The sequence below is a fragment of the Dromiciops gliroides genome, chromosome 1, assembly GCF_019393635.1.
Source record: "Dromiciops gliroides isolate mDroGli1 chromosome 1, mDroGli1.pri, whole genome shotgun sequence".
Classification (NCBI taxonomy): domain Eukaryota; kingdom Metazoa; phylum Chordata; class Mammalia; order Microbiotheria; family Microbiotheriidae; genus Dromiciops; species Dromiciops gliroides.
In genome coordinates, this window is record NC_057861.1 from 69,175,733 (window position 1) to 69,203,169 (window position 27,437).

Sequence of the window (27,437 nt, forward strand, 5' to 3'; positions counted from 1 at the left end):
GGATACAAAGATAAAGCATTTTTATAATTTTATTTATTTTATTCTAAACTTAAGAAATAAAATAAGCATTGCCATATTGTAATAGAATAGAAAAAATAGATGATTATACATGAAACTTCAACTCTATTATATACAACTTGCTATTCTTTTAAAATGTATAATAAGGGGGCAGCTAGGTGGCACAGTGAATAAAGCACTGGCCCTGAATTGAGGAGGACCTGAGTTCAAATCTGGCCTCAGACACTTGATACTTACTAGCTGTGTGACCCTGGGCAAGTCACTTAACCCTTGTTGCCCTGCCAAAAAAAACAAAAGACAACAAACAAAGTATAATAAGCTTATCATGTAACATTCTTTTCCCCCCTTTTTTCTTTCCCTTCCCTCCCCCAGAGATGGCTACCATTACACACAAATATGTGGGTGTATATATGTAAAACCATTCTGCGCATAATTCTATTTATCAGCTCATTCTCTGGATACAGACAGCATCTTCCTTCATATGTCCTTTGTAGTCATTTTGGGTATTTATAATGGTCAAAATGACTTAGTCACTCAAAGTTGTTCTTTAAAAATATTGCATGTTGTTACTGTATACAATGTTCTCTTGGTTCTGCTCATTATGCTTTTCATTATTTCATGCAAATCTATCTAAATTTTTCCAAGATTATTGAGCTCATCATTTCTTATAGGAGTGTAGTATTCCATCACTATCACATATCAAAACTTGTTCAGCCATCCCCAGTTGACCAACATTCTTTTCCTTTTCCCTAATCATCTTGGGAAACAGGCCTAGTAGTAATATTGCTGGTTCAAAAGGTATAGGCAGTTTAATAACTCTCTTTTTTTAAAATTTTGGTGAGGCAATTGGGGTTAAGTGACTTGCCCAGGGTCACACAGCTAGTTAAGTGTTAAGTGTCTGAGGCTGGATTTGAACCCAGGTCCTCCTGACTCCAGGGCCAGTGTTCTATCCACTGCGCCACCTAGCTGCCCCAGTTTAATAACTCTTTGGACATAATTCCACAAAGATAAAAATAAAACTCTCTGTTCTAGCAATCCAAATTGGAACTGGGAATGCATGAAGAGGAGTGACATGAAATATTGTGAAATTTAAGTGGCAATCAGATTATGTAGTTCTTTTTTTTTTTTTTTAACAATATGATATTGTATCCTAAAGGGAGTAGGGAAGTCAGTGAAGAATTTTAAGTAGGGAATAGCATGATCACATTTGAGTTGAGGTTTTAGAACAATCATATTGACAGCCAGGTAGTTAACAAAATGGAAAGCTGAGAGATCAGGAGGAGGGGTAGTAATTAGGAGACTATCCAAGCAAGAGGGTTTATGTGAGTAGGAAGAGAGAAAGAGATGTGAGAGATGTTGTGGAGGTGGAATCAGCAAGATGTGACAACTTATTGGGTAGGGAAGGTGGTAGAAAAGAAGAGTCATTGTGAATCTGGCTGAAAGTAGGGTGGTATCCTCGACAGAAATAGCAAAATCTGGAGGAGAAAGTATTTTAGGGGAAAATATGATGAGCTCTGTTTTTGATACGTGGGATTTTTAATACCTACTAGAGATGCAAGATGCTAATTAATGATATCATACTCATATTCAGGAAATAGATTAGCCCATAATAGCATTCTATGCGCTGCTGACCAAAATAATTTTTCCATGCCCTACAAGAATAGACAGATTTAGTATGCACTGCATTTGGAGTACATGGGAGGCCCCATCCAGAAGCAGGATGTCTGGTGATGGGATAAGTCACTGGGTGTCTTCTGGTTTAGGATTTAGGTGCTTTTTCTCCTCTTAGCAAATTCTGGAGTTTTTTCCAGTTCTTCAATCTTAGAGAGAGGAAAGAAGAGAAAGAAAGATATGTTGAAAATGCCTATGAAATTAATTCTGAAATTCTCCAATTTCCTCTGGGAGGTAAAAAAAATAGGTTTCATTTAGAGCTTAAGATTCTGTTCTAAATGCTCTCATATCTAGGACTATATTGCTAAATAGTATAGAGGATTGAAATTTAATTTTTCTAATTCCTCTATTGTGATTGATGCTAACTACTTGTGCTGTTATTTGTTGATTTTCCTGCAGCATTTGGCCCACAGAGCAATTCTCATCCTATATCTAAAGACATGAAAACAAATCCCATGTTAGTCCCTTTGGGGCCTGAGCACAAGGCAATGATATGCTCCATTCCTGAGCAGCTACCACACAACCACTGCCGTCTCCTCCCAACCCAGCCCAGCCTGTGCATCAAGGAACAGAGAAGGGGAAAGACACACACAAGCAATCTGCCAATGCCCAAACACAGAAGTAATCAATGGACTAAGTATAAAGGATTTCATATATCGCCCTTTTCGTTGGGGCAATGAGGGTTAAGTAACTTGCCCAGGGTCACACAGCTAGTAAGTGTCAAGTGTCTGAGGCCGGATTTGAACTCAGGTCTTCCTGAATCCAGGGCAGGTGCTCTATCCACTGCATCACCTAGCTGCCCCCTATGCAGATCTCTTAAAGTGGGAGCAATTCTCCCCAAAAAAAGATTTCTAATATTACTATGTAGTCTCCTTGAGGGGGGCAGCTGGGTGGTGCAGTAGTGTAACGATTGGAATAACGCCACCTGCTGGATACTTACTGTAGAAGAGTTCTGCCCATGAAGCGAAGGTCTTTGAGGGCAAGACCAGGAGTCTTTTCTTTGGCATCAGGAAGTGACGCAGACTAGTGGGAGGAGGAAGGAAGAGACTGGCACTCAGTCTCGCTCTTTTTCCTCTGGACTCTGGTGGAGAGCGGAGCTAGAAATGTGCTCTCCCTTTAATAGATAGGAATCTAGGCTTTTCTCTCTCTTTACCAAATTCTTATTCTCCTTAATAAATGCTTAAAAGTCTAACTCTTGCTGAAGCTTATAATTTATTGGCGACCACTCATTAGATATTTTAGACAGACTAGCTAGAATTTTAGCCCTTAACAGTAGATAGAGCAGTGTCCCTGGAGACAGGAAAACTTGAGATAAAATCTGTCCTCATACCCTAGCTGTGAGACCATGGGCAAGTCACTTAACCCTATTGGCCTCAGTTTCTTCCTCTGTGAAATGAGCTGGAGAAGGAAATGGCAAATCAGTCCAGTCTCTCTGCCAAGAACATCCCAAATGGGGTCAAGAAGAATCAGAGACAACTTAAACGATTAAACAACCAGAAAGTCTCGAGAGTAAAGGGTTATGTTACTGGACACGTTGTTGGAATAAATGTCTCATGACCTGGGCTGGGTTGTGCTGTGCTATCCACACTGTCCCCTTGGGTTTGCCTGTTGACCAAGGCCACACACAATGAAATCTTGGATTTGTATTATAAGATGTGTGGTTTCTCAGTTTGGGAACACAGCTTTCCAGAAACAGGCACAGGAAGGAAGTTGAGTTAAATCTACTATCTAGATCTAATGTTACTGAACCAATGCTGGTTCTTTGTACTCGGACACATGGCATGCCACACAAGATAGGACCCCAACTGTCAACAAAACTATCAGCAGCCCACGTAACACCCAGGCTGCTTCTAGGCTTCCCCCACCCCTCCCTGCATATACTCGATCTTCTCCTACACATTACCCCTTCCCTCACTGCCATCTCTTTTATGTATACCAGCTTGACTTCCCTGTAAGGGTGAAAGGAGGTCCTCCTCAGGAGATGGTTGGTCCAGGGGACCAGGACTTGAACTATCAGCAAGACTTCTGTGTTGCTCAAGGCATGAAAAAAAATTCATGATACTTTCTTTTGGGGTCTTGGCAGGCTGGAGAATTAGTAGAATTTCTATTGCCCTTTGGAAGATCTTTCAGACCCATTACTGCAGAGTCTATTTGAATTAGAAATGAATAATTATGATTTTAAATCTTTTATTGTAAGGACATTTTTTATCGTGCTCCACAATCGTTTCATTATGTTGCAATTCTGAGCTTGACTCATTGGATTGGCCTGAGTTAAACTTGGCCCAGAACAACTTCCTAGCACCCAACTGTGCTTAGCCAATGTCCTCATCAGCTCCTACACAGTGGTTAAAGCTATGGAGAGAGTTGGGAAACAAAACATCCCATCTACAAATATTCTGTAGCTCAGAGACAACCCAAAGGAACAGTGTGAATAGCACAGCACATTCAAGCCCAGGTTCGGGGACACTTACTCCAAAAACATGCCTGATAACATAATTCCTGACTCTCAAGAAGACTACATAGTGATATTAGAAGTCTTTTTTTAAAGAAAATTGTTCCCACTTTGAATCTTCATAGGACCAAGGTGCCAACAGCTCCTGGGAGTATCCAGGTAACTCTTGACTCTCAAGGAGAGTTTTTGTTATTCAGTTGTTTCAGTTGTGTCTGACTTTTCTTGACCTCTGTGTTTGGGCATTGGCGGGTTTGCTTGTGTTTATTTCTGCCCACCTCCCCTCACTCCATCCACCTTGTCCCTTGATGCACAGGATGGGCTGGGTTGGGAGGAGATGGCAATGGTTGTGTAGTAGCCGCCCAGGTGTGGAGCATGTCACTGCCTTTTGCTCTGGCCCCTAATGGGCTACCATAGGCCCTGTTTTCATGAAACAGCATCTAGGGAAAGGATGAGTTCAAGGATATGATGATCTGACAGGTTGACAACATTAGCTTCCAATGCAAGGAATTTGGGAGAACAGATTGACTTCTGTTAATCCCCTCTAAACCTATGGAAAGACTCATTTGGATCAGAAACTTTGACCCAGGTTTCCAGCATTTCTGGTGTGGGGTTCAGACAGGGACCAGGAACCCCATCCCTGACTCATGAGGACAGCAAGAGGAGCTTTCTCTTCTTGGCAAGCCAAGGGATAAGGAGCTTGAACGAGATGTGGCTCTAGGTGCTTGGTCAGGAGAGCAGTGCTGAGGTACAAAGGAGCGCTTACCGCCTTGCTCTGAGTAGTAGGAAGAGATAGTATAACACTACTATCTGTCTGTATTTTCTGGATCCCCTTAAACCACTTCCGGTATTCTTCCTGTACCTAAAATTTTAGAACAGAAAGACTAGAATGTATTGGATCACAGGACTTAGGTCTCTCAAAGAGTTCTTGGAGATCTTCTAGACCAGAAATTCTTCACCTTTTTTTTTTTTTTGTGCCATGGATTTCTAACTAAAGGGAGTTGAGTAACAGAGTGGGACTTAGAGGCAGGAAGACCAGAGTTCAAATCTGGCCTTAAACACTTACTAGCTATATGACCCTGGGTAAGTCACCAAACCTCTGTCTCAGTTTCCTTAATTGTAAAATGTGGATATTATTAGCTCCTACCTCCTACAGTGGTTATAAAGATTAATTGAAATAATATTTATGAAGTGCTTAGCACAATGCATGGCTCACACAGTAGGCTTTTAGTAAATGCTTGTTTCCTTTCCTTTCTTCCTTTCTTGAGTCAGTCTAGGCAATCCTAGGCACCCCTTCTCAGAGTAATGTTTTTAAATGAACGGAAATCAATTGCATTGAAATGCAATTATCAAAATTTGTAAAAACAAGTTCATTGTGGAACAGCTAGATGGTGCAGTGGATAGAGCACTGGCCCTGGATTCAAGAGGATCTGAGTTCAAATCTGACCTCAGACACTTGACATTTACTAGCTGTGTGACTCTGGGCAAGTCACTTAACCCTCACTGCCCCCACAAAAACAAAAACAAAAACAAAAACACAAGTTCATGGGGGGCAGCTAGGTAGCACAGTGGATAGAATACCGGCCCTGGATTCAGGAGGACCTGGATTTAAATCTGGCCTTAGACACTTGACACTTACTATCTGTGTGACCCTAAGCAAGTCATCTAACCCTCATTGCCCCACAAAACACACAAAAACAAACAAAAAAAAATTAAAAAAAAACAAGATCATGGACCCCAATGAATCCCAATCTAGTCTAAACCTCACATTTTACAGAACAGGAAAATGAGGCTCAGAGACGTATGCTGACTTGTACAAGATCACAAATGAATGAATGAATTTTTAAAAACACATTTAGTATGCACATACTATACACCAGGTACTGTGAGGTATACTGGGGGGAAACACTTTAAGAGCAAGAAGGGGCCTGATCCTGAAGGAGAGAGATATTGGTAAGTCCCAAGGATGGTGAGTGGAACTATAGGACAACTAATGGATGAATCTTTCCCAGGCCTGGATGTGATTACATCTCCAGGGCTTAAGGAGGAGAGCTCTGATTCACAGCCACATGTTTTGACTGCACCAACATTCAGGGATCTTCTTAATATGCCATACTGCCTCTGGAGAGCATTGAAGGAACAATGAGTTCTCATCTCTTCTCTTTCTCTGATTCCTTATGGTCAAACTGTCTATTTTTTTAAGCAAACTTTGCTTTCCTCTTCTGTAAAATGGGGCTTCATCCTATCCCTTGAGCAAGGAGGTATCATTTAGTTTTCTATTGTGGCCTTATTCTGTGATGACTGTTCTTTAACATGTAGGACCTTTGGTGCCAGATGAGAATATATCCCAGTGTAATAGAATGCTTCAGGAGGGAGGGAGCTCCCTGCACTGAAGGTCTCTAAGGTGCTGATGTATATGCTAGAGGAGCCTGCTGCTCAGGTACCAGGTTGCACTAGGTGACCCTTGAGGTCCTTTCAATACCCTCTGTGATTCTGGCTATGTGTCAGCCCCATTCCATCGCCTTCCCTTGTGTACAGAGAACAGCTTGTGTCCTGTGCTCAAAACCTGGGATAAAAGCCACAAACATTTCAAAAGAGCCCCTTCGACAAAAGCATCTTCTATGCCCTCTGTTCTTCTGTGAGATCTAGGTCCATTAAAGGAGGGCTTCATTCAACTCTCTGTAATGTTGGTATATTCAAATGATAGAAAACTGCTTAGATGCAAACTGGAAGATGGTTTAGGTGCAGGTTTAGCTGTAGCTAGTGAGACAACTGACATAGGGCAATTTACCTGGCGATTGAGGATGCAGTGAACCAGGAAGATGTATACACCCTGCAGGGAATTGGTGATGGTGAAGATGTAGGCAATGACTGATTGGGCTGGCTCAGCTATAGATTCAGTCAGGAAAAAGCTGAGACTCCAGGAGCAGCCCAGGATGAAGAACTGAGCAACAGCTTTAAAGGTCAGAGTCCTGTTTGAAAAAATCAAATAAAATGTGAGAAACTCTGTATGCCTCCAAATACCTTGGGCAAGTCGTGTCCCTTCTCCAGGACTTAATTATAAAATGAGCAGTTGGACCACATGATGTCTATGGGCCCTTCAAGGTCTACATCTAGGATACTAGGTTACTAGAGCAGAGATCTCCCACATGGGGAATATGCACAGGCGGAGTATAAGATGATCAGTGGGGCACAGGAAGAAAATATTGACTGAGCTCTCCCTCCTCCAAACACAACTGGTTACTAGGCTATAGCAATGGTAGCAGGAGGCTGCCAATTCTTGCTTCCCTACCCTCCAAGGGTCAGGGAGTGGTAGCACCTTGAAGAGATGGGTAGGGACAATGAGGAAGAATGGCAACCACTTCCAACCAAGAACAAAATGGCTACTGAGGATGGGGGAGAGAAGACAAAAACAAGAGAATGGCCCAGGGTTCCACCTCACACCCAAGTGGCTGAAAGAGGGTGTGGGGCCAAGGGAATGCAGCAGTTTTTGGTGTGCAAAGAAAAGATTAATTGAATCAAGACCTGAATTCATAATGCACCAAGCAGTTTAATAAGGTAGACTTGGCACATAGAAGTGGGAGAAAGTCCCTTGAGCTCTATCTTATCCAGGGTAGATTAAAGGCATTGACTATAGGGAAAAATCATGGTCATGAAGATGCCTAAAAGGAGTGGGAAAATGGTTCTTTCCACATAAAGGGGGTAGGAGCAAGAAGAGAAAGAGTTGCTAGTTCTCCTCAGCCAAACACATCCTACCTACCAACCACTGAAGACTAAATTTGAGGGTATATGCTTAAAATATTTTTACTGATTGTATATAAAAAATGAAGATTTAAAGATTTCTAAAGTCCCTTCCAACTCTATGTTCTATAAAATGGGAAGAAGCTTCAATCTGAAGTTCAAAACTTGGCTGGACCACTTACTACTTGAATTACTTGGGGAAATCAACTTCTCTCTGGGCCTCAGTTTCCCCGATATAAAATGAGAGGGTTGGATGTTAGAGATCTTTTCCAATTCCAAATTCAGTTCAATGAAAATGGAGTTCGAATTTGTCTCAGTGACTTTATATAAAAATGCATTAGAAAGGCACAACAATATTCGCTGAATTTCCCTTCCACTCTTCCCTCTTATGGCCCATGGAAATCCACATCAGAATGTCTCCAACTTACAAACATAATTCACCCAGCAGTGTATGAGGAGCTTAAGTCATAAAGCCCTTCTCGTTTGGGTTTCTTCTCACCTTGTGTTTTGGATAGTAGACACCTCTTTGTTGAGGGAGGAGAGTTTTTCTCTCAAAATCCACAGGGTCATCAAATAAAAAAGTAAGTTGAGCTGTAACACAAACAAACAAACCATACAGTATTAACACAGGGCTATTACTTTTAGATTTTACTATTTGATGGAAATAGAATGCTTCAGAGGCAAGTGACCTGGGATCGGGCTATGTCAGAGCCACTTCTTCCTGGTTTGTGGAATTGGAAGTTTAAATGTTCAGTGTGAGCACCTACATATTGGAAATCAGCAAAGCTACAAAGCAAGGCTCGGTTTGTTGTTTTGTCAATTGTCTGGACTTTAAAAAGTGATAGAGAAATGTTAATAATGCAGATTAACTTTTTTTCCTGATAAAAGTATTTTATTATTTCCAGGTACATGTAGAGATAGTTTTTAACATTTGTTTACATAAGATTTCCAATTTCAAATTTTTCTCCCTCCCCTAGACAGCAGGTAATCTGATATAGGTTATATATATAGATATAGATATAGATATAGATATAGATATAGATATAGATATAGATATAGATATAGATATAGATATAGATATAGATATAGATATAGATATAGATATAGATACACACACATATATATATACACACACACATATATATACATATATAAAATATATATGTGTGTATGTACATATACACACACATATATATATACATATATATAACATTAAACATATTTCTGCATTAGTCATGTTATAAGAGAGGAATCAGAGCAAAAAAAAGGAAAAACCTCAAAAAAGAAAAACAACAGCACCAAAAACAAAAGAAATAGTATGGTTCAATCAGCATTCACATTCCACAGTTCTTTTTTTTTTCTGGATTTGGAGAGCCTTTTCCATCATGAGACCTTTGGAACTTTCTTGTACCCTTGTATTGGTGAGGAGAATCTAGTCTATCACAGTTGATCAACATATAATGTTGATGATACTGTGTATAATGTTCTTCTCGTTGCAGATTAACTTTTTAAAATGGTTTTTATTTATTTAATTAATTTCCCAATTACATGTAAATCTTTTTTTTGCCGGGCCATGGGGGTTAAGTGACTTGCCCAGGGTCACACAGCTAGTAAGTGTCAAGTGTCTGAGGCTGGATTTGAACTCAGGTCCTCCTGAATCCAGGACCAGTGCTTTATCCACTGTGCCACCTAGCTGCCCCCTACATGTAAACATTTTTAACAATCATTTTTTAAAATTTTGAGTTAGAAATATGCTTTCCCTCTCAACTCTTCCCCTTCCTTGAGAAGGCAAGCAATTTGATTTTGATTATACACATGAGGTCAGGCAAAACTTATTTCTATATGAGCCATGTATGCAGTTTAAATTTAAAAGTGTGTTGTCACTTAGCTCTTCTCAGCAATACAATGATCCAAGACCATTCTAAAGGACTCATGATGAAAAAATGCTACCTACCTACAGAGAAGGAATTAATGGAGTAGGAATGCAGATTGAAACATATTATTTTCCACTTTCTTTATTTTTTCATGTGTTTTTCTTTTGGTTTGTTTCTTCTTTCACAACATGACTACTATGGAAATAGGTTTTACATGATTGCACATCTATACCTATAACAAATTGTTTACTGTCTTAGGAAGGGAGACGTAAGAATGAGAGGAAGAAAATTTGGAGCTCAATTTTTTTTTTTAGCTCAAAATTAAAAAAAAAAAAAGAATGTTAAAGAGGCAGCTAGGTGGCACAGTGGATAGAGCACTGGCCTTGGATTCAGGAGGACCTGAGTTCAAATCCAGACTCAGACACTTGACACTAGCTTTGTGACCCTGGGCAAGTCACTTAACTCTCATTGCCCCACAAAAAAAGAATGTTAAGAGGACAGCTAGGTGGCACAGTGGATAAAACACCAGCCCTGGATTAAGGAGGACTTGAGTTCAAATCCAGCCTCAGACACTTGACACTTACTAGTTGTGTGACCCTAGGCAAGTTACTTAATACTCATTGCCCTGAAGGAAAATGTTAAAAATTGTCTTGGGGCAGCCAGTTTGTTCTAGTGGATAGAATACAGGCCCTGGAGTCAGAAGTACCTAAGTTCAAATCCAACCTCAGACACTTACTAGCTGTGTGACCCTGGGCAAGTCACTTAACCTCAGTTGCCTCAAAAAAAAAAATACAAAAAAATTGTCTTTAAATGTAATTGGGAGAAAATAAATACTATTTTTTTAAAAAGCATTTTGTGCATACTTTTTTGGGGGGGTTCAGTTGTTAAATATTTACCAATATACTCCTGCCTGGGATGAAATTTCATTTCTAAAGTTTACTAGCTATGTGATCTTGGACAAATTGCCCGTTTTCTCTGAGACTAATTTGCCACCCATAAAATAGTATGCCCACCAGACTGGTAGTTCTAAGGATTTAACTTTGAGAAGGACATTGAATGTACTCTAAGCACTGCACAAGTGTGAGAGATTATTATTATTTTCACTCCTTTTTTTTCGATAGCAGGAACTGTTAATACCCTTTATCTTCCTCCACCTTTTTTTTCTTAAGTAAAAGGAAAATGTAGTGTCTAATATTCTAGAAACCTTCTGGAGGTAGACAGAAGGAGCACAATTATAATACAACAAAAATGGACAACAACAAAATAGGTGCCCAGAAATGACAAGGGTTTTCAAATAACAAGACATGGGATGACTCTGTCCGATATAAATTACCTCAAGTCAAGTCAACAAGCATTTATTAAATGTCTACTATGTACCAAGCATGGTGCTGAGCACGGGCTATATGAAGAAAGGCAAAAATGGTCCTTGGCCTCCAGAAATTCCTAGTCTAATTGGGGAGATGACACACAAATAACCACTTACAAACAAAATGTATAAGGGAGAAGCAGCAGATGCTCTTGGAAGGAATTTACTAACTACCACTGAGGAGAATCAGGAAAGGCTTCTATATAGGCAAGGGAAAGGGAATCATGCAAGTTCAAGAGGAAGTGGCATCACGGTGCAGTGGGAAAGGACATTGGATTTGGAATCATAGGACCTAGGTTTCATCCTAACTTCTCTGGACTCCAGTTTTTTTCATCTATCAAACTGGGGGCAAGGGGAGGTAGAGGCTGTTGTTGTTCAATCATGTCCAACTCCATTTGGGGATTTTTTGGCAAGGATACTGGAGCTAATTGCCATTTAATTCTCCTGCTCATTTTACAGATGTGGAAACTGAGTCAAACTGAGTTAAGTGACTTGCTCAGGATCGCATAACTAGTAGAAAGTGCACGAAGCTAGATTTGAACTCATGAAGATGAGCCTTCCCGATTCCACTGTGCCACCTAGCTACCCAGCTAGGAGGTAGACCAGATGATCTCTAAGGTCCTTTTCAGCTCTACAACTATGGTCCTATGAAGGTCTCCTTCAACGTCATATCATGGAATGAAGGTAACCCTCATTCTCAAAGAATAACTTCATCAATAGAACACAAGTGTTGGTAGATACTTCAAGCCCAGCATTGAACCACTACCTCTATTGTTTCACAGGACCAGTTTATTCGATAACTTTGGAAAAGCTCATTGCCAAAGTGAGGAGATCTTGGGTAGTGACATATTTAGGCCGAGGCAAATGGAAACTCCCTATTTTGCAGTCAACATCAGTAAAAAAAAAAAAGAGCCTTTACCCAGATGGCATATGGATCTAAGCAGTAGGCACAGACTCCTGTATACATGAATATCTTGGTCTGTTAGATTGTGCCTTAGCATCTAAAGAAGGGATGATCTGGAGAAAACTTCAGGGGATGTATTCCAAGTCTCTTTCTCTAAGCTAATAGACTGTCAATCATGTGTTTTGTAAGGTGCTCATGATTCCATGGGAGGTAGAAGCTTTGATCAAAATGTTGAACTGGAACATGTCAGAGGATCCCAGGTGTAGAGCAGGATGGTACCTTAGAGGTCATCTAGTTCAAGCCACTAAGAGGAGAAAACTGAAGTCAAGACTGGTGAAGTTGTTTATTTCTGCCAAGGTTGCCCAAGCATCATAGAATGATAGATTTAGAACTAGAAGGCTCAGAAGTCAGTCTAACTCCCTTATTTTTCAAATGAGGGAATTGAGGCCCAGGGTGGTTAAGTGACTTGTCCATGGTCATACATATAAGTGTCAGTGGCAGAATTTGAATAATGGAGCCAAGATCAAGGAGTCTTCTGACTCCTGACCCAAGGTGCTTTCTTCTGTATCAGACTGCCTCTTATTTTGCTGTCAAAACTTACAGCAAGTTAAAGTGGTACGCTTTTAGACTGCTGACTTGTCTTTTCTTCAATGGCTAAGGCAAGGAATACCCACCAAAATAATGGCAATCACTGGTGCAACAAAACTCCAGATAAACCCCTTGTGTAAGTTGAGCCAGCAGCTAGGAAGGGGAAGAAAAAAATACTTATGAGCAGATTTAGGCAATAAAAGAAGGAAAATCCTTCCTTTCTCAGGTGTTTGAAGTACTGATCCAATTTTCATCGATACAATAGTCCTGAGACTATCTCCACATTAGCTTTTACATCTATCCCTAGGTCAGTTTGCCCTCTCCCCAAGTACCATTACCCCAGTTCAGACCTTTGATCTACTGAGCTCAACCATTTCAATAACTTCTTTTTTTTTGCTGAGGCAACTGGGGTTAAGTGACTTGCCCAGCATCACACAGCTAGTAAGTGTCAAGTTTCTGAGGGTGGACTTGAACTCAAGTCCTCCTGAATCCAGAGCCAGTATCTACTGCACCACCTAGCTGCCCCTTCAATAACTTCTAAACTAGTCTCCCTTTCCCCTTGCTAGTCCATCCTTCACAAAGGTGCTCCTATAATCATCCTAAAGTACTATTTCTATGAATCTCAATCCTATATGTAAAAACTCCAAATTTTGTCTTTGTCTACTGAATAAAGCATAAACTCCTAATTCTGACATCCAAAGTTCCCTAATATGTAGCTCCAACCTATCTTTCCAGTCTTATCTCAAACTCCTCCTCTCAAGTACTCCATTCCAAAATGGACTATTTACTCTTCAATGTTCTCATCCTGTCTTTTCCAGTCCCTTTGCCTTTGAACACACTATATTTCAGACCCAGAATGGAATCTTCACTTCAACTCTTTCAGTTAAAATCTCTCTCTTCAAGACACAACTTGGGAATTGGCACTCTATGAAGCTTTCTCACATCTCTCTAAGTGAAAATGATCTCTTCTTCCTCAAATTTCTCATAACACTTAATCTGATTCTCTTCTTTGTGTTTGGAACTGTAAAGAATTAATTGTTATTTGAGGTTTTTATGACCCCATCTTTTGGCTAGAATTAAAAAAAAAAACCTCAATGTGCACTGGCCTGGGGTTCCACAAACCGCACGGTGCTCCACCCACTGGTTATAGCCGTTGCCATGGCACTGGCACCTCACATTGTCACCACTCGCCTATGCCTACATGGGCCTGGCAAAATTATAATGATTGGAAGCCTAGTGAGGGTAGTCATGTGACTGTCAGAGTGTCCAGCCAATTGGCTGGGGGCTGTGTGGGGTATGCTGGGAAGAAGGGAGTTTTTCTGGCATTCTAGCTAGAAGCTGGAAGGCGACAGGAGCGCTGCTGTGTATTCTCAGCTGATTCCTGGGCAGTGGTGTTTTTTCAGGTTGTATAATTTCCCTTTCCCAATTTTATTTCCTTTCCCTTGATCCTACTGATCCTGTTTGTGTTTTTTTAAGTTCGTTCTTGTTAAATAAATCCTGCTGTTTTGAGGGAGGTTGCCAGTCTCCTTCCTTGCCCCCATATTGCACGAGCCACTTAGCTAACACTCCCCAATTAAAAATTGGTCCCCACAGAACAAGTACATCAAAGGAAGTGACTGGAATAAAAGGTCATTGAGAAATAGAGAAGCTAAGAGAGGCATATGGCTATTTCCCAAAACATTCAAGTTGATGCCCTTTCCTTTATCCTTGAAGAGACTTTCTTATGTAAGTTTCATAGATTTCATTGATTTCCTATCCATATTCCATTCAAGGTTTTCCTTCTAAGTGATAGAAGTTGATCAGGCACTATAGCTACAGACATGCAAGACAGAACATAGCAAGAACTAGGATTGCTTCTAGAGAAGTTTAGGGGAGGGAAAGTGAATGGACTCTCCTGAGACATGGAGAAGTACAGACTGAGAACAAGGGGGAATAAGAGGAATTGAGGAAAGACTATATTGGATTAAACACTTATGAACTACAGCTATGATGAGATCAGGTAGTGCTGTTTCCCCTGTTTTGTGTTATATAGGAATGTTTCTTAGGGAGTTTTCATCAAGTCTCAAAGTTCAGAAGAGGTGAGGAATAAAGGAAATAGATCCTGCTAGAGTAAACCCTTATGCTTACATCCTCTTTGTTAAGGTACCCTCAATACCTCTTATACTATATTTCAATAAATCACATGACCATTAAAAACTATACACATTAAATTTCCAACTTCTTCAAGAAAGTTTGGTCATAAATGAGGAGAGTTTCCAAGTGGGGGCAAGGGGGCTTGGAACAGAAGTGAAGGGATTTTTTATTTGGGGGCAATTTAGAATTTTTCTACATCATACCTCTGGGTCTATATAAAAGCTGGGGCCAGCTATAGTTGCCTAGAGATAGAGAGCTCAGGCCAGTACGAGGGAACAATAGATGATTGGTGTGTAATCAGAGCACCATTTGGTAGGCAGTAATGGAGTTGAGAAAAACTTTTCACAAGTGTACTCAATGAGTGGGTGGTTTTGAAGTCAATGTCAAGGGTTGGCCTATATTTATATCTATATCAATATCTATCTATCTATCTATCTATCTATCTATCTATCTATCTATCTATCTATCAACATACACTATGCCCCTTTCTGGCTAATTAATTAATTGCATAGAAGTCTACTACTCCCTATAGAATGCAGAAAGCATGGGAATGAACCAGGTAGCACCTCCAATTATACACTTAGGCCACCCAACCTGTCACATATTGATCACGTTCTGCCTAAAATGTTTACTTCTGAATATCTATTTCTCCTCCTCTACTTCATTAAACTGCATTCAGCTCCTTGAGAGCAATAACTGTCATTCTCATTTTTACATCCCCAGTGCCTAGCACAGTGTTTTACATGTGGTAAATGATAAGTAAAATTTTAATTTTAATTTCACTCCCCAGCTTTCCACCTGACTTCTCTGAATCATAAATATTTGAATAGTGGATGCCACAGGCAAACACCAGTTTGTCGCAATACTTAAGAAAAACTGAGGGGGCAGCTAGGTGGTGCAGTGCATACAGCACCAGCCCTGGATTCAGGAGGACCTGAGTTCAAATTCGGATGTTTACTAGCTGTGGGACCCTGGGCAAGTCACTTAACCCCAATTGCCTCACCGAAAAACAAACAAACAAACAAAAAACCCCTGATACTGGAAAGAATTCTCTGAACTACATCTAGCAAAAAGCCTGTGACATACATGGGTTCCCTAGTATGGCAATGTAACCTAGCATAGACCTTGATAGAAGGAGGCATACATTTTTAAAAGATAGGAAATCTTGTAAGTAATTAAAATCCTAGCTCATGAGAGAAGTATCTTGAATTATGGAAATAGTAAATGTCAAAAATGAAAAAGGACTAAATTTTAGAACACAAATTGGGTTTGCAAGTTATTCCATTGGGAAAATGCTATAACCCACTTACTGATTATCTGTCCCATAGCCATGGGGGTCAATCCCAGCTGACACAGCCACAATCACAGCTGGGATCCCATAGCCAAAAGGGTACATGAATCTCTTCTTGAACCGGCTTGCACTAGTGTAATTGGCAACCTTGAGGTTCCTGACAGTGAGAAAAAGGTGCAGCCCCTCCAAGAACATCCAGGTGAAGGCAGCCAGATAGAGGTAGTGCAATCCTCCAGCAATGATGGAACACAGGACCTAGGGAGAAGGGGAAATGGAAAAAATGGAGATGTTTGGTGGGTGCATGGAGTGTGACATCCACAGTTCACAAAGGATACCTCAGGGCAAGGACCATAGGAGAATGATATTTAGTCCTTTTGGTCTTTTGGAACATTCTAAGGATCACAAATTCTGGACTAAAAAGATTGCCTCATTCTTGGTCTAAACCATCCAAGAGCATGAGAAATATATTTCATTTCTGAAAACAAACAGAAATGGGAATTCCATAATGCACTCACGGCCCTCCATCATGTGTTTATTCATTACAAAGAATGAACTCTTCTTTAAGCAGAAAAAGACAATGAACCTCATTTTGTGCAACTGATTTCCTGTAACTTTTTTTTTGTAAGTTTCATGTAACTTCTCTACCTTATCTGCTGTTTGGTTTATGCCAATGAGGAAGAGGAGGTCAGCCAGGAAGAGGCACAGGGAGAGCTGCAGGTGGAGGGAGGTGCTGGTGTTCTGAATGGTGTGGCACAGGAGGAAGGTGAGGGCAGCCAGAAAGAGGCACAGCAGGGAGAGGCCGAGCCCCACATAAGTGATCACTGTCAGCACACAATCTTCCTTTGGCTCCACCTAAGGTCCAACAAAGGAGAAATTGGAGTCAGTGTTTTGGCTATCAGGGTGATGTTGCCTCAAGTAGCAGAAAGAGCACTGGCCCCAGAGTCAGAAGGCCTGGGTTTTAATCCTACCCTTGTCTCCTTAGGAGTCTGATCTTAAGTAAGTCACTTTACCTCTAGGATCTCTATGACCTAATCTGTAAGGGGAAAGGAATAAAGCATTTATATGTACCTACTACATGCCAGTCTAAGCACTTTTTTTTTAGTGAGGCAATTGGGGTTAAGTGACTTGCCCAGGGTCACACAGCTAGTAAGTGTTAAGTGTCTGAGGCCGAATTTCAACTCAGGTACTCCTGACTCCAGGGCCGGTGCTCTATCCACTGCACCACCTAGCTGCCCCTAGTCTAAGCACTTTTGATTTGATCCTCATAACAACCCTGGGAGATAGGTGGTATTATCCCTATTTTACAGATGAGGTAACAGATATTGAGAGGTTAAATAGTAATAACAATAAGAATGATAACAATAGTAATATGAATAATAGCTGATATTTATATTGTGCCTACTGTGTCAGGCACTGTGCTAAGCACTCACAACTATTACCTCATTTGATCCTCATATCAACTCTGAGAGATAAGTGCAATTATCATTCCCACTTTATAGATGAGAAAACTAAGGCTAATGGAGGTTAAGTGATTTGCCCAGGATCACACACACAGTTAATAAATGTCTGGAGCAGGTTTTGAATTCAGCTTTTCCCGAGTGTAGGACTGTCCACTGCAGCGTCTGCTGTCTCTGCCTCTATAAAACAAAGAAGCTAGACTTTATGGTTCCCCAAGGCCAGTTTGCATACTGACATTCTACAAATCCCCCGTGTCATACTTCTCTGCTCCTAGAATCCCGCTGAAGTATAGGATGGGAATTTATTATACTGTGGGATGTAGTATAGGATAAGAATTTATATCAGAAAGCTTGACAGCAAGGTGGAATGATGAATTGAGCCCCAGACTTGGAGTCAGAAAAACCTGAGTTCAAATCCTACCTCAGTCACTTATAGCTGCATGATCCTGGGCAAGTCACTTAACCTCTGTTTGCTTCGGCTTCCTTATCTAAAAAGTGGGGATAATAATAGCCCTGTCTCCCAGAGTCATTTTAAGGATCACACCATACAAATGCTAGCTAGTATTATTAGGTTGGGAAATTTCTGCAAACCTATTTTTGTTCAAGTGTGTATCCTTAGGCTTGGCAAGGGATACCAAAAGTCTCAGGGGTGTTGGCAATTTAATTCAACAAATATTTAATGAAAATATCTGCACAGCATATAGGAAAATGAGTAAAATTCAAGCTCCTCCTTATGGAAACTTAAATTCTAGTTGACAGGGCTCCTATACTGCAGGACTCAGTGTAAAAATATTGGAAAGAACAGTGGACTGGACATCAGGAGATTGGGACTCAAGTCTTAGAGCCACAGTTTCCTAGTAGTGTGACCTTGGCCAAATCAATCCTCCTCTATAGACAACAAACCAAAGAGTCTGAACAAGAAGGTCGCTAGGTCTCCCAAACTGAAGGTTTTGAAATAAGTAGAAATAATTAGAAATGTTGAAATACCTAGAAATACACAAAACTTTCTTAAACAAGGCAGAATGGGATAAGTAAGGATGGGATAACAGGACTGGTAAACAGAGAGGGTGAGATGAGACTTCCCAGCAATGCTCAGATCTGAATGGGGCACAAGAACCAGGCTACCTGGCCTGTGAGAGCCATCAGAACTGCAAAGGTAGACAGGTGGGTGCAGCGGCAGCTGGTATGAGTGGCATTGGTTTTCAACAGGAAACAGCCTTCTGTGGACCAGCTGGCTCCCTCTTTGGTGCTTTTCCAGTAGACACAGAGATGCTGCTGGCCTTGGCTATAACTTTCCTAGGAAAAGAAGAGTATTTGCATCTTTATTCACAGTGAATTTCTTGAGTACCATTTACAAAGCATTGCTCTTCCCTCACCACCATGGCAGAGGAAGGGGATCCAAGTTAAATGAAGAATAAAACCTCGAGAGCCAGGAAAGAAAACAAAATTGAAAGGCTAATTTTAAATCCAAGCTCAAGCTCAGGCAATTGCCAGTCATCCCAACTTTTGTCCCGCCACTGGACTTTGATGACTCTGAAAGAGAGAGTGAGGCTGGCAACTTTTTGCCAACTCTGCCTCATTTAAATCCAATTCACTCATAAGTCAGGATGTAACCTGTGACGTAATTGGTCTTCTTTGAAAATGAAGGACAAAGGGACAGCTAAGTGCCACAGTGGAAAGAACACTGTCCCTGGAGTCAAGGATACTTGAGTTCAATTCCATCCTCAGACACTTACTAGCTATGTGATCCTGGGCAAGTCACTTTCCCCAATTACTGAAATAAAGAAAGAAAGGAAGGAAGGAAGGAGAGAGTGAGGGAGGAAGGAAGAGAAAAGAAAATAAAGGACAAAACACCACCACCACCAGAAATAGGAAAGAAAATTGGCTTGTGAGAATTCAGGTCCCAAGTACTGGTCACTCTGTGAGCCTGCCTGAACACTACTGTGAAGTTACTAATAGGGCCCAGCAACAAGCTCATGAGTCCAGTTTCACGGATTGTGTACAAGGGGGTAGAAGTAGAAAGGATATTGCCATTTGGAAATTTGGAATAAGAGTCAATTAATCAACTGAGAAGCATTTATTAAGCCCTTACTCCCATATACAAGGTGCTGGGGTTCCATGCCAGGTATACATTCATGCTGAATGAAACAATCCCTACACACAATTCTGAGCTCCAATCATCAGTTGCCTGTTCCCTCAGCTACTGCCATTCTTCCCTGACTCTCATTTTTCCTCAGGCAAAATGAGGAGGTTGGACAAGATGATCTATAAGGTCCATCCCAGTTCTATAGTCACACTCATAAAGCCTTGAGAAGTTTGGCATTCACTCACCTGAAGATGCTGAAAGGTCAGAATAGCAGAGCTGGTCAGGATGCTGTTTTGTCTTTGTCCAATGGTACCACTCACTACCCTGGAGTTCAAGGAAATATTGCTTGCCTTCTGCAAATATCTTTCCTCCTCAAAGAAAGACCCATTGATGATGTTCCCCAGGAAAGTATAAGAGAGAAAAGCCACAGCACTTTGACCTGAGAAGACCAAATAAGAGCAAGGACTTCAATGCCCATTGGTCTCCTTGGCCAGGGACCCAAATACTGCTGCTGGTGTTGGGTATGGAGAAGGGATGGAAGAGGGACTCCCACAGGGCTACAGCTGAACTATTCACTAGCCTAGCTGTCTGTCTCCATTGCATTTTAGGGCCTCAGTTTCTCTGTCTCTCCTTTCCTTCCCTGTCCCAAATGTATCTCTGTTTCTCTTTCCCCCTCTCCTTTCTTTTTTTTTTTTTTGCAGGGCAATGGGGGTTAAGTGACTTGCCTAGGGTCACACAGCCAGTAAGTTTCAAGTGTCTAAGGCCAGATTTGAACTCAGGAACTCCTGAATCCAGGGCCGGTGTTTTTATCCACTGCGCCACCTAGCCGCCCCCTCCCCCTCTCCTTTCTTCCCCATCTGTCTATCTCTCTCTGCTCTCTTCTCCTCCCTCCCCATCTCTCTGTCTCTTTCTTTCTCTCCTTTCCCCTCCCCTCCCTCATCTCTCTGTGCCTTCCACCTCTTTCTTTCCCTCTTGGTCTGTCTTGTTCTTTCTGTCTTTCTCTCTCCCTCTTTTTGTCCTCAATCTCACACACAGATACACAGATACACACACACACACCACACAAACACAGCACCCCAAATTTCCTGTTGAGTTCCTTTCCATCGTCTGAAGCTCACCTAAAACGGATCTCCTCCAAAAAGCTTTCCCCAATCTATTTTATTTCCAAATCACGTTGGCTCCCACCTTTTCTGTGTATTTACTCTGTGTGTGTGAGTGTGTCAACACACAAGTATTGGTTAAATACTTACTGTGTTCTAGACACTGTGGTGAGCACTACAGATACAAAGAAAGGGAAAAAAAAACAGTCATGGCCCTTGCCTTTAGGGAGCTCACAGTTTAATATGGGAGGGGAGAGGTAACAGGCAAATAACTATGTATATAAAGATATATGCGGTGTAAATGGCAGACATTCTTGGAGGGAAGGCCCTGGCATAAAAGAGATGGGGAGGTCATGGGCAGAGACAGGCCCAGGAGAAGCTTCCTGCAGAATGTGTTTTTTTTGGTTGGTTGGTTGTTTGTTTGTTTGTTTTGCAGGGCAATGAGCATTAAGTAACTTGCCCAGGGTCACACAGCTAGTAAGTGTCAAGTGTCTGAGAATTTGAACTCAGGTCCTCCTGAATCCAGAGCCAGTGCTTTATCCACTGCACCACCTAGCCACCCCCCAAAATGTGTCTTGAAGGAATGTGTCTGGAGGTAGAAATGAGGAGAGAGTATTCCAAGAATGGAGTCAGCTAGGGAAGAGGCACATAGGGCTTTTCCCCCCTGACTTTTCCCCTTTTTTATCTACTGGAAACTCCCTGAAGGTGAGGGCCCTGATTCACCGAAGCTTTGTATCTCCCCCAGGGCTGGTCATAGGACCCTCTATGCAGAAAGCACTAAATGAATGCTTGTTGAACCAGATTGCCGAGTGTCTAACTCATCATGTTAGAAGTTCATTGAGGTTTGACCTACTGTGGCACAACTAAACCATGATCAATCACAAGACATCGCTCTTCCTCCTAATCTTCCTAGATTCTTTTTTGTAAGTCAACCAAACTGAAAACACAGGCAGAGAAGTTTCAGGAAGTGAAAATGGCTCATGCATGCACACACACACAGACAAGTACACTCACACACAGACACACATATTCACATTAATACACACACTAACACACACAGAGATACAGGCACACATTAACTCATAGATACTCAGACACACACTTATACACAGACACATACTAACACTCACAGACACATTCACACTCATACATACATACACACTCACACTCATATACACACAAGCACATATGCATGTGAATGGTGACAAGAAACAATAAAGTGGAAGATAGAAAATTCGCCATTTTGCCCAACTGCACTTTCATTTAATTATTTTTTGGCATTATGTGTAGAGTGCATGGTTTAAAGTAAAAAGCTTTGGTCAAATGATTATTGTCCTTCTCCAGGTTAAGAGGGGGCTGGAATCCTGGTTAAAAGACTGGAGGACAGACAACATTAAACTACATCATGTGCAATGAGGTTATTCTTCTTTTTATGAAATATTTCATGGATGCCTGTGTTCAAAGTCTGTAGCAAAGCCTCTGGTGGCAACAGGGCTCGAGTCCGCAAGACAGAATAAAAAACAGGATGTCCGGGAATCACTAAGGGGAAATCCCCTCCTCTTTTTCCACCTCCCCCCAACTACTAGAAAGGACAAAGAATAAAATAAATGTATCAATGGCCAAGGGGGATTTTAGGGACCACACATTTTGGGGACCCACAACCCCCAGAGATCAAGGGATAAGGCCAATTCCACTGCACTGACACCATTTGACTATGGTGAGGTGTGTCCTAATGATAGCCACATCCTGAGTGTGCTATCCCCACCCACCTTTGGTGCTTCCTCTGATAACTTCAGCACAACGGATATCCATTGCATCTTCTCCAGCCTTCAGAGTGAAGATACTATTCCTCCCAGAGCAGTTGTTGTTTGGAACAACTTGTGTGTCAGTAGCTGGTGACAACAATCCCCACCCCACCCCCGAGAAAGAAAGTGAGTCTTTACAGAAATTGTAAATTCCATAAGTCAAAAGGGAAATCTGTGTTCATCCCATTCAATCCCTACCAAAATTATGAGTCCCTTCCACAACACCCCTGACAAAGAGGCCATTGGTTTTTACTTGAAGACCTTGTAGGGCTGGATCCATTTCCTCTTCATGAAGCCAATGGCTTTAGAAACCTCCTGAGCATTATTTGGGGGAGGTACCAAGATAACTTGTGGCACCAATGATGTTTCACATGGTCAATGTGAACTATGACCCTATCTTCAATTCCTTTTTGGTTTAGTTTGGTCTTTGATCATACTGGGCTAAGGTCAGGTTGTTGGCTTTGATCTGAACAAGGTCTGGTGGTACAATGTAGGTGTCCAGGCTGTGTTCTCACTTTCACATACAAAGCTCTTGCTCAGTGGTTGCATTATGCTTTCAGTTCTTTTATCTGCACTGGGTCCTAGATTTGTGCTAATTTACCTCTATAATGTTGGTTGCTATCCCAAGACCAGCATCCAACATTTGCAACATCTTCCTTGGGGCACGGAAAAGGGCACATGATCTGGGTACTGATTATCTAAGGTCTAGCACCATTCCAGCATAATACCAAATCCTAGAGCTAATCAGTCAATAAGTATTTATGACTTACCTATTATGTGTCAGGCACTGTGCTAAGCCCTAAGGATCCTAAAAAAGGCAAAAAAGACCTAGTCCTAGATCTTCAGGAACTCAGAGTATAATGGGAAAACTAACATGCAAACAGATATGTAGAAATAAGACACAGACAAGATAAACTGGAGATAATAAAAAATGGAAGGCACTAGTTTTAAGGGGGGACAGGAAAGGCTTCTTATAGATTGGGACTTGAAAGAAGCCAGGGAAGCCAGGAGGCAGAGATGAGAAGGAAGAGCACTCCAGGCCTGGGGAGAAGCCAGAGAAAATGCCAAGAGCTGAGAGGTGGAGGGTTTTGTGAGGGGAACAGCCAGAAGGCCAGTGTCACTGAACAGCAGAGCATGGAGGGGGAGTAAGCGATAAGAAAACAGCAAATGCTGGGGTGGGGAAGGGGTGGAGGGACAGATTATTAAGGGCTTTGAATGTTGAACAGGGGATTTTATATTTGATCCTGGAGGTTATAGGGAGTCACTGGAATTAATTGAATAGGGAGGTGGCAAGGTCAGAAAATAGTCTAGATATGAGATGATGAAGACTGAACTTGGGTAATGACAGTATCAGAAGAGAGTAGGGGGTATATACAAGAGGTGTTACAAAGGTAGAACTGGGATTGGATGAGAAGGGTTACAGAGAGTGAAGATGACGCCTCAGTTGTGAGTCTGGGTTACTGAAAAGATAGGGGTCTCCCCAACAGCAATAGGAAAGTAAGGAAGAGGGGAGGGATCAAAGATAGTGAGTTCCATTTTAGATGTGTTGAGTTCAAGATGTCAATGACAAGCACTTTGATATGTCCAATAGGCACTTAGAAATGTGAGAATGAAAGTTAGGAGAGATTACAGCAGTCCTTTTCATGGTGGCAAAATATTGGAAATTGAGGGGATGGCCCTCAATTGGGGAATGTCTGAACAAGCTATGGTATATGAATATAATGGAATACTATTGTGCAATAAGAAATGATGAGCAGGCAGATTTTAGAAAAACTTGGAAAGACTTGTACAAACTGATTGATGCAAAGTAAAGTGAGCAGAACCATAAAAACATTGTACACAGTATCAGCAGCATTGTGTGACGGTCAACTATGAATGACTTAGTTCTTCTCAGCAACACAGTGATGCAAGACAAGTACAAGGGACTCATGATGGAAAATGCTATCCACATCCAGATAAAAAACTGATGAACTCTGAATGCAGACTGAAGCCTACTTTTTCCACTTAATTTTTTTAATGTTCTTTTCTTTTGATCTGTTTCTTCTTTCATAATTGTGATTAATATGGAAATACATTTTACATAATTGCACATACATAGCCTATATCAAATTGCCTACCATTTTAGGGGGTAAAGGAGGGAAAGAGGGAGAAAATTTTGGAACTCACAATCTTGTAAAAATTAATGCTAAAAATTGTTTTGACATATAATAGGGGAAGAAAATAAAATGCTATTTCTTAAAAAAGAAAGTTAGAAGAGAAGTTAGAACTGAATAAATAGTTCTGAGAATAAGCATAGAGATAACCATTGAACCTATGGGAGTTGACAAGATCACAAAGTGGACAAATGTAGAGAGAGAAAAGAAGAGGACCCAGGACAGAGCCTTGTGGGATACCTACCCTTAGTGGGTGTGACCTGGATAAAGATACAGCAAAGGAGGGGCAGCTAGGTGGCACAGTGGATAGAGCACCACTCCTGGAATCAGGAGGACCTGAGTTCAAATCTGGCCTTAGACACTTAACACTTACTAGCTGTGTGACCCTAGGCAAGTCACTTAACCCCAATTGCCTCACCAAAAAAAAAAAAAAAAAAGGATACAGCAAAGGAGACTGAGGAGTAGACAGACATGTAGGAGGAGAACCAGGAGAGAGCAGGGTCATGAAAAACCTATCAAGAATGGAATATCAAGAAGAAGGTGACTAACTGTCAAAGTTTGCATAAAGGTTAAGAAGGATAAGATCTGTGAGATAATGTCATTAGATTTGGCCATAAAGATATAATTGGTAACTTTGAAAAGAGCAATTTCAGCTGAATTATGAAGTAAAAATCCAGACCGCAGAACACTAAGAGAGGTTGATAGGAAAGGAAGTGGAAGCATCTACTGCAGACAACTTTTCAAAGAGGTTAGTCACAAAAGGGAAGAGAGATATGGGATGATATCTAGTGGAGATGGACAGATCAAGTGAGGGTTTTCTCATTATAGTGGAGACTTGGGCATATTTATTGGCAATATGTTGGAGATAATGGAATAAAAATAATTGGAAATCAAATTGGAAGCAGCTGGTAAATATGGAGAGATTGAAGACTGGTGAGAGAATGCAGATGATAGAGGAGGAAATATGCTGGAGAAGATAGGATGGAATGGGACCATGTGTACATATATAGATTTGCTCTGGCAAGGAGAAGGACCACTTCTTCATTTGAGACCAGTGTGAAAAAGAAGATAGAATATAGAAGAACTGAGTGATGTAAGAGGGGGAGAGAAGATCAAAGGCATTTTTGACAAATAACCTCAATTTTTCAGTGAAATGAGACAGGGTTCTTAGTTGAGAGCGTATGTGGAAGGGCAGTCATGAGAGTTTGAGGAGGAATGTAAAAGTTTGAAAGCCCTTGTGGTAGATGGGATAGCAAATCATTTGGGGGAGGTATAAAAGGATTGCCTTGCCACAATGAGGAGCCAGTTAAGATTATATAATATAGTTTTGTAGTGGATATAGTCATCATGGATTCACGATTATTCTCCACTTTTGTTCAGTCGACCATGGGACCTTCCTTGTTGGAAGGATCTTTCTTACTTGCAGGTTTTCCATCAGACAAGTGAAAAATGCCACATTTAAAAGAAATCTGGACAATCCTGTGACTTTTCCCAGGAACAGGATTATCAACAAAAACAATAGCCTCTATACTTCATCAGTTTAGAAACACCCAAGAGATGAAGAAACATCCAGTTGCCTATTATCTCCAAACCACCCTGCCTAAGTTCAGAGAAATTAATTTCAAAAAGATTGGCCATAGGGGCAGCTAGGTGGTGCAGTAGATAGAGTACCCGCCCTGGAGTCAGGAGGACCTGAGTTCAAATTTGGCCTCAGACACTTGACACTTACTAGCTGTGTGACCCTGGGCGAGCCACTTAACCCCAATTGCCACACCTAAAACAAAACAAAACAAACAAAAAACAAAAAAAAGGTTGGCCACAAACCAGGTGATTTTTTTTAAAACATTTTACTCTTTTGATGTTCAGCCATGTCCAACTCTTCATGACCCTGTTTTAGGTTTCCTTGGCAAAGGTAAGAGTGGTTTACCATTTCCTTCTCCAGCTCATTTTACAGATGAGGAAACTAAGGCAAACAGGGTAAAGTGACTTTACCAAGGTCACACAGCTAGTAAGTGTTTGAGGCTGGATCTTTTTGAATTCAGGAAGATGGCATTCTATCCACTATGAAACCTACCTGCCTACCTGCCCCTTTTTTAACCATAACAGGGCATGAAAACCATCTATTTGTGGCATGGAAACTGTAGAATGTATCTGTAGATTTGACTGTAGAGTTAACTTGCTGAATGACTTGATGAAATCAGATCCCCAGAACTATGGGAATAAGTAAACACCATTGAAAGGGTTTGATGGTGGAGAAGAGTTTTGCTTCTCCACAAGAGGCCTCCTCTGATACCTCTGCATGGTTTCTTTTTTTTTTTTTTAGTGAGGAAATTGCGGTTAGGTGACTTGCCCAGGGTCACACAGCTAGTAAGTGTTAAGTGTCTGAGGCCGGATTTGAACCCAGGTACTCCTGACTCCAGGGTCGGTGCTCTATCCACTGCGCCACCTAGCTGCCCCAACAATGGTTCTTTTTTTTTTTGTGGGGCAATGGGGGTTAAGTGACTTGCCTAGGGTCACACAGCTAGTAAGTGTCAAGTGTCTGAGGCCGGATTTGAACTCAGGTCCTCCTGAATCCAGGGCTGGTGCTTTATCCACTGCACCACCTAGCTGCCCCCCACATGGTTTCAAAGTAAGAAGTTCTTGCTAGCAGACTAAAGCTCTTGTGGCCTCTAACCAGCTGAAAATGCTCTGACCATGAGCAGGCACTAGACCCTACCTTTGTTGTCCAAGGGTCAAGAGAAAAGCATTTATTGGGCATTCACTATGTATCAGGCAGTGTATTGAGTACTGTGCAAAGAAAG

General features: G+C 41.3%; 1 protein-coding gene across 1 annotated transcript in view; it reads right to left on the reverse strand.

Moving 5' to 3' along the window:
• Positions 1-1,784: 1,784 nt before the first annotated feature.
• LOC122745463 (adhesion G protein-coupled receptor E3-like) overlaps positions 1,785-27,437 on the reverse strand; it is a 42,881-nt gene continuing 17,228 nt past the window's right edge. Inside the window, exons 6-15 of the mRNA XM_043990791.1 lie at positions 22,448-22,570; positions 19,824-20,017; positions 18,615-18,788; positions 16,681-16,875; positions 16,055-16,290; positions 12,698-12,764; positions 8,379-8,470; positions 6,930-7,110; positions 4,905-5,000; positions 1,785-1,838 (exon numbers count right to left, since the gene is read on the reverse strand). Of these exons, the coding sequence (XP_043846726.1) occupies positions 1,785-1,838; positions 4,905-5,000; positions 6,930-7,110; positions 8,379-8,470; positions 12,698-12,764; positions 16,055-16,290; positions 16,681-16,875; positions 18,615-18,788; positions 19,824-20,017; positions 22,448-22,570 (1,412 nt within the window). The remainder of the gene's footprint in view (positions 1,839-4,904; positions 5,001-6,929; positions 7,111-8,378; positions 8,471-12,697; positions 12,765-16,054; positions 16,291-16,680; positions 16,876-18,614; positions 18,789-19,823; positions 20,018-22,447; positions 22,571-27,437) is intronic.